The sequence below is a fragment of the Leucopleurus acutus genome, assembly GCF_964270905.1.
Source record: "Leucopleurus acutus genome assembly, chromosome: 1".
NCBI classification, from domain to species: domain Eukaryota; kingdom Metazoa; phylum Chordata; class Mammalia; order Artiodactyla; family Delphinidae; genus Leucopleurus; species Leucopleurus acutus.
The window spans coordinates 62880641-62889660 of NC_139142.1; the positions used below are offsets into that span (position 1 = coordinate 62880641).

At 50.2% G+C, this 9020-nt stretch overlaps 1 protein-coding gene across 1 annotated transcript; it reads left to right on the forward strand.

Moving 5' to 3' along the window:
• Positions 1-2123: 2123 nt before the first annotated feature.
• Positions 2124-5411, forward strand: NFKBIA (NFKB inhibitor alpha). The gene is made up of 6 exons (XM_082839874.1): positions 2124-2453; positions 3056-3164; positions 3503-3713; positions 3999-4087; positions 4216-4476; positions 4841-5411. Exons 1-6 carry the CDS (start codon positions 2227-2229, stop codon positions 4886-4888), a joined length of 945 nt encoding a protein of 314 aa, XP_082696000.1. The 5' UTR covers positions 2124-2226; the 3' UTR covers positions 4889-5411.
• The last annotated feature ends 3609 nt before the right edge of the window (positions 5412-9020 follow it).

Here is a 9020-nt window from a genome sequence, read left to right on the forward strand (position 1 = left end):
CTCTATTTTACCTAACAACTGGAGTAGAAAATACCTTGCATATCTTCCAAATTACAGTGTATTCAGTCTCATTTTCACAAGGTGTTTTCAAAAGTGTTAATACCATGACTGCTTTGCCCAAATGATTACTATGTTGGGATAGAAATTAGATAAACTGCCATGGGATGCCTAGGTAAATTTCTCTGCGTTTCAGTTTCTTTTTAGGAAAGTAGGAACAATAGTTCTTACTTACAGGATTAGTTCTGAGAACGAACAATGTGTTGCAGAAAGTGTTGGAGCCCTTCAAAAATTTATACTGTGATATTTCTAAGAGACATGGTTACCCTTAGCAAAGTGACACAAGCACTTGTGGTCAATACAATTTTTAATCTGGGGAAAAAATCTAAACAGCATTAAATCCAATCTTGTTATTATAAAAGCAGGTATCCCATAGCAAAGGTAGCTACTCTCTCCAACTAATACGCAGTTAATTAGAGGTAGAGCTGGGAATTGAGATCTCCTACTTAGAGTTCTCGTTCCGCCTTGCCTAATAATTGTGTATTTGTATATCACTTGCCTGCAGAGACATGCGGTGTCTATCCCTGGGAAGTTTTCATTTTAGCATGTGACCATTACTACCCTGAAGGTTTATTTCTTGATTTTACTTTTTTTCCCCTCATATTTTGTCTCTCACCCACATTGGCCCAGATTTCCTACATTCGGATATTGAGGGTAGGGGAGTGGGGAAAGGGGAGATGAGGAGAGGTGAAGGGTTGCTTAGTACATGGCCAGTCAAGTTGAAGACGATTGCAATAATCACCAGAAATCTCTGCAAAACTATAGAGGCTTCCTAGGGTGCATTCTGAAGAACGCTGACCCAAGTTGCTTTATTTTGCCTGGACCAGTTCTAGAAACAGATGAATGCGTTCCTCTCATTGGCTAGGAGATGGGGGTGGGGCAGAGAGCATAAGTTCTATTTCTGCAGATGAGACCCGAGGATGGTGAGCCTCCAGTGGCTACCCATATGGCGTGGATAGGTCCAGCTGCTGTCCTCCCCCAGGCAGGAGAGCAAGGAGCCAGCAGGGGCAGGATGAAGGCCACTCTGGGGCTGCCTTGAGCTCCTGCAGTAACCCTGGCAGTTCCTTTCTTAGCCAACCTTAAGGCCCAATCTTGGATAAGGCACTACTCAACCCATTCTTCAGCCACCTTCTCCAAATGCTTCTGGAAAGTCATCCAGCTGGGCACCCAGAAGTAGGTTAAAGATCTGTTCTCTGCAGCAGCACAGTGCAAATCAGGGAAAATGACCTCAATAATTATTTTGTTATGGCAAGGTGTCTACAACTCTACTACAAAGATTAACGCCTTGCTTTCCTTGAAAAATATTATGGTCATATTCAGCATTTTCCCGCATACAGGGCAGAGTGCTTGCCCCTCCCCCAGTCAGGATTGTTAATCCCGAGGAAATGATTTGAGGGTTCTCCAAGCATTTAGGTTTTCAACGCCAGAACTTGCACAACTTCTACCTGAGTGGGGGGCTGGGGGCTACACGTCCCTGCACTTCCAAGAGCCTGGTATTGGCAGGAACGCAGAGGCAGCCGCCAGTGCGTCCTTCCTGCAGAGACGTCTGGGGAAGTGAATCCCTATACCCAGCCAACATTTCCACTCGCGTCTTCAAAAGATCAAAGAAAAAATTTTTTAAAAACCGGAGACCTGCAGGTCTGCAAACCCCAACAGAGGACCGCCCTGCAGGCCTGCGTCCTTGGGATCTCAGGAGCAGACGACCCCAAATCAAATCGATCATGGGAAACCCCAGGGAAAGAAGGTTTCTTGCAGAGGATCAGGATTACTGAGTGCAGGCTGCAGGGAAGTACCGGGGGAGGGGGCCCGGTCGGGAGGACTTTCCAGCCACTCAGCGTTCATCAAAAAGTTCCCTGTACATGACCCCAGTGGCTCATCGCAGGGAGTTTCTCTGATGAACCCGGGCGCGGGGTTTAGGCTTCTTTTTCCCCCTAGCAGAGGACGAGGCCAGTTCTCTTTTCTGGTCTGACTGGCTTGGAAATTCCCCGCGCCTGACCCCGCCCCGGAGAAATCCCCTGCCAGCGTTTATAGGGCGCCGCGGCGGCGCTGCGGAGCCCACAACAGTCCGAACCCGTAGTCCCGTCGGTCTGCGACACCGCGAGCAGCCAGTGCGCCGCGCAGCCCTTGGCCCGCGCACCTGGGGAGCAGCGCCCGAGCCCTCACCGCGCCATGTTCCAGCCCGCGGAGCCCGGCCAGGAGTGGGCCATGGAGGGCCCCCGGGACGCACTCAAGAAGGAGCGGCTGCTGGACGACCGCCACGACAGCGGCCTGGACTCCATGAAGGACGAGGAGTACGAGCAGATGGTGAAAGAGCTAAGGGAGATCCGCCTCGAGCCTCAGGAGGCGCCGCGCGGCGCCGAGCCTTGGAAGCAGCAGGTCACCGAGGACGGAGACTCGTAAGTGTCGCGGGCCCGGGTGGCGGGGCCGGGCGGGGTAGCCGGGCCTGCAGCCCGAGGCGCGGGGCCTGCGCTGCGGCGGCGGACCGGGGTCTGTGCACCGACCCGGAGGCCGTGCAAAGGTGCACGGCTGCGCTCGGAGACTGGGGGATCGGGGCGGGTTCCCGAGGCCGTGGTCCAGCAGCTCTGCCTTGCAGCCGCGCATACACACAACACACACACACACACACACCACCCCCCTTGCGGGTCCCCTCGGCCGGGGGCGGGCCTGCGGCGGGGACCCTAAGTCCCCGCTTGCATAAGGGGGGCGGGAGTTTCTGCCCCGCTGGCAGGCGCCAAGCGGCTGGGAGGGGAAGTACAGGGCGTTCCGGCCCGGCGAGAGGGCTGGGCGGTCTGGCCGGCGCCCGCCGCCTAAGTGGGGGGGCCCGGAAAGTCCCTGGGCGCCTGCCAGGAACACTCAGCTCATAATAACCTCGCGGAAAACACCGCGGCCTCGGCCTCCAGAAACCCCGACCTTGCGCAATCCCCCGCGGGCCGCGCCTCCCTGGGCCTCACGCAGCGCACTCACCAGCCCTGCGGGGTTTTCCCTCTCTTCCCCTCAGGTTCCTGCACTTGGCCATCATCCATGAAGAGAAGGTGCTGACCATGGAAGTGGTCCGCCAAGTGAAGGGAGACCTGGCGTTCCTCAACTTCCAGAACAACCTGCAGCAGGTGCGCTGCTCTCCCGGCCCCGTGCCTCTCTGACCCCGTGATAAAGCTGGATCTAGCTCAGCTCCTCCCAATGATTTCTAAATTAACAATTCCTGGTCATTATCTGACCTGACCTTTTACAGCTGAATCAGCCAACGTCCTAGAGAGGACAGAAAATTCCATTGATTTGGGGAGGCCTTTATGAAGCCCACCTGGGGCCTCTGGTATTTTGCCTTTTGCCCCTTGTACCTCCCTGGGAGGAGCAGTACCCACCACCAGGATTTCTCTTGGGCTTCAAGGGAACACAGCCTGTAGGCTGGATCCATGGCTTATGCTTTCTATCCCTCTTCTGTCTGTAGACTCCTCTCCACTTGGCGGTGATCACCAACCAGCCAGAGATCGCTGAGGCACTTCTGGAAGCTGGCTGTGATCCTGAGCTCCGAGACTTTCGAGGAAATACCCCCTTACACCTTGCCTGTGAGCAAGGCTGCCTGGCCAGTGTGGGAGTCCTGACTCAGCCCCGCGGGACCCAGCACCTCCACTCCATCCTACAAGCCACCAACTACAATGGTATGTCTGGCTGCCCTGCCCATCAGAGGGCAGGTGACATGGGGAAGGGAGAGGTGGGCCGACTTAAGGAGTCCGAGCAAGGTTTAAACTCTCAACATGTGAAAAGCTGAGAACACATGTATTTATAATGGCCTATCTGATGCCTTACTAAAGTCTATCCAGAACCCAGATTCTGGGTTCTTCAAATTCAGAAGAATTTGTCCCTTAAAGGAATAGGGGGAAGGTTCTGCTTGAGAAGTGAGGGTTGAAACAAGGGGTTATATTTTCTTACTTTTGGTCTTCTAGGTCACACGTGTCTGCATCTGGCCTCTATTCATGGCTACCTGGGCATCGTGGAGCTGTTGGTGTCCTTGGGTGCTGACGTCAACGCACAGGTGAGTGCCTCACGCCTTCAGATGGAGTGCATCAGGCTCCCAGCCCTCCTCCATATGATTCCGTGCTTTTGTTGCAAATAGAAACCCCAAACTCAGCCATAAGCCTCTCAAATTCCTTTTGGTTTCAGGAGCCCTGCAATGGCCGTACTGCCCTCCATCTCGCGGTGGACCTGCAGAATCCCGACCTGGTGTCGCTCTTGTTGAAGTGTGGGGCCGACGTCAACAGGGTCACCTACCAGGGCTACTCCCCGTACCAGCTCACCTGGGGCCGCCCAAGCACCCGGATACAGCAGCAGCTGGGCCAGCTGACCCTAGAGAACCTTCAGATGCTGCCCGAGAGCGAGGATGAGGAGAGCTATGACACGGAGTCAGAGTTCACAGAGGATGAGGTGAGTCCCGATTAACTTGTGCGTGGCTCTGCAAAATGGAAGAAGAGAGGCCATTCTCCCTCTACCTTCTCAGGCCCCTAGGGCTCCTCCTTATTCTGAGGGTCTCGACATAATGAGGCTCTCAAACTTGAGAGTCCCTAAGCAGTATCCCAAGAGTATGTCTTTTTCTTTGGTTTTTTTTTTGCTCTTTCTGAAGGAGAGGATCCTTAAAGGAAAACTCCCTCAGTCCAGGAAGTTAATTTATATTCAGGTTATAGAAGGAGTCTAAGAATACTTGAGTTATTTCCAGTAGCAGCCCTCACCATCATCCCAGTACCCTTGGCAAAGCTCTGGAAGTTTAACCTACCTTATTTTCTCTTTTTAGCTGCCCTATGATGACTGTGTGCTTGGAGGCCAGCGCCTGACGTTATGAGCTTCGCAAAGTGTCTAAAAGAACGTGGACTTTGTATATTTGTACAAAAAAAGAGTTCTATTTTTCTAAAAAAAAAGAAAAAAGAAAAAAAAAAGGATATACTTCTAACCACACCGCACACTGCCTGGTCCAGAACATTTTACTCTGGTGGATTAGCCCTTATTTTGTTATTTTCGTGAACTTTGGAAGAGGGGCAAGAAGGATCATTGGAATTCAGAGAAAACCTCTTTTTAATGTCACCTTTGGTGGAGTTTTGAGGAAAGGTTATTCAAAATTTGATGAAAGGACTATATTTTATTTATTGTGCTTTTCAGTTGAATCACCATGGATTCAATGGCTGGGCCCAGTTGTATGGAGTAACATGTAACAGGTGTGTTGTTAAACCTGTCAGTGGGGTGGGGTTCAAAGTCGCTACCTGTCAAGGTTTGTGTTACCCCCTGTAAATAGTGCACATAGTGTATTTTGTTGGTAATTATTTTGGTACTTTTAAGATGTATATTTATTAAACAGATTTTTACAAACAGCATTATCGTGATCACTTCCTCTGGGCTGCTGTCGGGCTCCTACACTGAGAGTCATTCGATCCCCAGGTGGAGGCGGAGAGTTGTGTGGGAGAACTCACCACAGGCAGCCACGGAACCCTTTCAGAGAGCAACTTCTCCCACTGTCTACACCAGCCTCCCAGCCAGGCTTTGCAGGCGGCCGGGGCCCCGGTGCGTGGGCGGGAAGGCTGTTGCATGGTTATAGGAAACACCATTTTCAGGCCACTTGGTCTACAGCTGGAAGGTTCTTTATTGTCACCTGCTTTCATCTTCTTGATTTAAACTATTCCAGGACCTTACTTCTGCTTTAGGAAATTATTTTGGCCAAGAGGAGTATGCTGAATTCACATTTTCTAGAGCTGGTGAAAGATCTCCCCTATGATACTGGAAGTTCCTGAAGACATGGGCTTAGGAATAGGACTGCACTGACAAGTGTTAGCAGATGCCCACCTCTGAGCCTCTGTTTCCTTGTTTATAAACTGGGCTGTCTGAAAAACTGCACAAGGCTATCCACGTAAAAAGTATAGTGGAGTGCCAGGCCCACAGTACTAAAGAAAAATACAAGCCATTGCACAACATTCTGTATTTCACATGGGAAGGAACCAGTCCAGAGAGAATGTCCTGTTCAGGGTCACCTTGTAGGACAGGCAGGTGGTTAAGTTAGTTGATACACTCTTGTCTTCAGGTGGTTAACAGCTTTTAAACGCCATCCACCTAAAAATCAGCCTCTTTTACTGTTATCAGCTGAAGTGTAAAATTGATAATAAAGGCTGGAAGAGTCTTTTCATCAGCTCAGTCTTAATTCTACTGAATGATTCTACAGAAGCAGATGATTTCACAAGACATCAGTAACTTGTGAAGTTTGGGTTTAGGTGCTTTCAAAGTTTTTATCCCTAAAATGCATCTCTTGCCTAGACAGAAAGAGGAGTACAGGGAAGTTTATGGCATTCTATAAAATGCAGAATGGGGTATCAGTACAACTCATGTACTTTGGCTTACACCTAAGAAAACATTACCATTATGTTATCCTTCTCCTGACCCACAAATAATGTCAAAGTCAAGTGAATATGATGATCACCTTCCTCTCAGACCAAAAAGGAGCCAATACCTCGTGGGTCTTTCATATATAAAGAGTATCACTGTAGACTGAACTGTCTGGTCAAAGCCAGCTCTGTCCCCCTCCTGCAGCTCAGTCGTCTGGAGCTGAGCACTGTGGTGGGCCCCTACCAGTCTTGTCTTCTCTCAGGTGCTCCAGGACCCTCACTAAAATTCCTTGTCCCTCTCAGAGCACCTGAACACAGGTGTTACATGATCTAACGCATGAATGTCAGGTTCAGCTCTCCGCTGACACACAGAAGAGGTAAGAGGGGTAAGGGGAGGGATATCCATCTCCGATCTCAAAGAACAAAGGTTGGAAATTGGCTCCCAATTTTGGAATGATGCGTCTTAACGTGTCTCAGTCAGACATGCCTCTTTTTTCCCCCGTGACGGTGTTGAAGGTACAAGTCACTCCAGTTCTGTGCTTGGAGGTTGGAGAAACAGGACAAAGGGATGTGACCCACTCTTCCTTGGCCTCCTTGGGGACCGGCTTTTGTGTAGAGGTGTCACCTTCCATGCTCACAGAGGGGCCTCTTCTGACCCATTTGGCCCCAGCCTCCCACCTTGCCAGGCTTCATTCAGCTTTTCTGCTCTTCTGGACCCCAACCCTCAGGGTGGATTCCATCTTCTGCTTAAACCCGGAGGTAGCTGGCCCCAGTTTCTTTACTCTCTGGATTGTCTTCCTGTTTATCCATCTCCTTTCTTTCTTTTCTTTTTTTTTAAACCTACCCTCTTTCTTTCATGCGATTGGTTGGGTGGCTGGAGTCTGGAGTTCCCTAAAGAAAAATTTTAGAATTAAAACGTGGAAAGTCTTCCTTAGACTTTCTTCCTTTCAAATTTCTAAGCAAATGAGAACTAAAGGTTTCAAAGAAAACAGCTCAGCAGACCGAGAGCCTTTTATGCACTTTGATTTTCTCCAAGAGGCTAAAGGTCCTATCAGGACAGGTAGAAGTAAGGGAGTCTTGGGAAAGAGGGAAGTGTCACAAGGGGGAAATAAAAGTCACATCAGCCACTTCCTTGAATTTAGTTCCTTGATTGCTTCTGCCTGCCTCATCCTCAGGATAAATTTCCTTTATAGGTACGTGTACCAAAGCCATTTCCAGAAGGAAGGGTTTTTCTTTAAAGAGGGAATAAATTCCAGTCTGAGCAATCTGAAGACCTTCACGTGGGGCCTGAAGATGTCAAAACTGGATGCTTGAGGGCATTTGCATTGAAACTTCAGTTGCTACTGGAAGTGATTAAGTGGTGACAGAACTGAGTCAGTGAGATGGGTCCTTCCTTCGCCCCCTTTCCTCCTGATTTTCATCAACTCACCCTAGGTGTAGTTGAAATTTCATTTGGCAAGAAAGGTCAGAGTGGAACTGTAGTCAGAAACATACCCAAGAGCCATTCCCCAACCTCTGCGACCTGGACAAGAATATCCCAGGTCATTTCCCCATTTTAAGGGAGCATCACAGAAACTGAAGCTGGATATCCTGTGTGTGTTTCCCTCCTAGAGAAGTGGCTCTGTCTCATTCATTCAATCGCATGATGAAGCACTATTATTCTCCAGGCCCTGTGCCAGGTCCTAGAGACACAAAGAGTTACCAGTCATGGCCTCTGCCTCAAAGAGCACCTTGCTCAGGTGGAGAAGAAGACAAGCATTTAGAAGACAGGACGGGAAGCTGAAGCACAGGCGTGATGTGAGCTCAAATCAGAGGCCCCCAATGCAGAATGCAGCAGGGGAGGGGGGACCAAGAGATTACACCCTAGTTAGCTATTTGCCCACCAGACCAGAACTCTTATCTCATATCCCAAGTGACCCATGGCCCCCTTTCAACAAGTGACAAGAAACAAAACTGTGCTCAGAATAAAACTAACTTCTGGGCTGGGATTAAACCAAGCACCCACAGCATGCTGTACTGTTCACTTTTGCATCTCTGTGTGCTCCTAGATTCCAGAGTTGAGCCTGAAGGCAATTGAATTAATGACAAATGATGTACATGTCTTAGTTCAGAGCTTCTCAAACTTAGCGTGCACTTGAATGTGCACTTGCGTGGCCTGGAGATCTTGCTGAAAAGCAGGTTCTGATTCAGTTGGTCTGAGGCTAGCATGACACTCACATTCCTAACAAGATCTCAGACAAGGCCTGTGCTGCTGGCCTGGGGCCAACACTGAGGAGCTTTTTTTTTTTTTTTTTTTTTTTGCGGTGCGCGGGTCTCTCACCGTTGTGGCCTCTCCCGCTGCAGAGCACAGGTTCCGGACGCACAGGCCCAGCGGCCATGGCTCACGGGCCCAGCTGCTCAGTGGCATGAGGGATCCTCCCGGACCGGGGCACGAACCTGCGTCCCCTGCATCGGCAGGCGGACTCCCAACCACTGCGCCACCAGGGAAGCCCATTTTGAATAGAATGTTATGTTGGCTACTTATATAAGGGCAGCATTCTCTGCCATCCCCACCCCCGGTACCACTGACAAACCTGGACAAGAGTTTCTGCAGCCACTCCTGAGGAT

What these genes read in the sequence shown, in the direction of transcription:
- NFKBIA (XM_082839874.1), top strand. Translation starts at nt 2,227, where the DNA reads ATGTTCCAGCCCGCGGAGCCCGGCCAGGAGTGGGCCATGGAGGGCCCC. An exon ending in GTCACCGAGGACGGAGACTC is followed by an intron (nt 2,454 to 3,055) that starts GTAAGTGTCGCG and finishes TCTTCCCCTCAG; the next exon opens with GTTCCTGCACTTGGCCATCA. An exon ending in GTGCTGACGTCAACGCACAG is followed by an intron (nt 4,088 to 4,215) that starts GTGAGTGCCTCA and finishes TTTTGGTTTCAG; the next exon opens with GAGCCCTGCAATGGCCGTAC.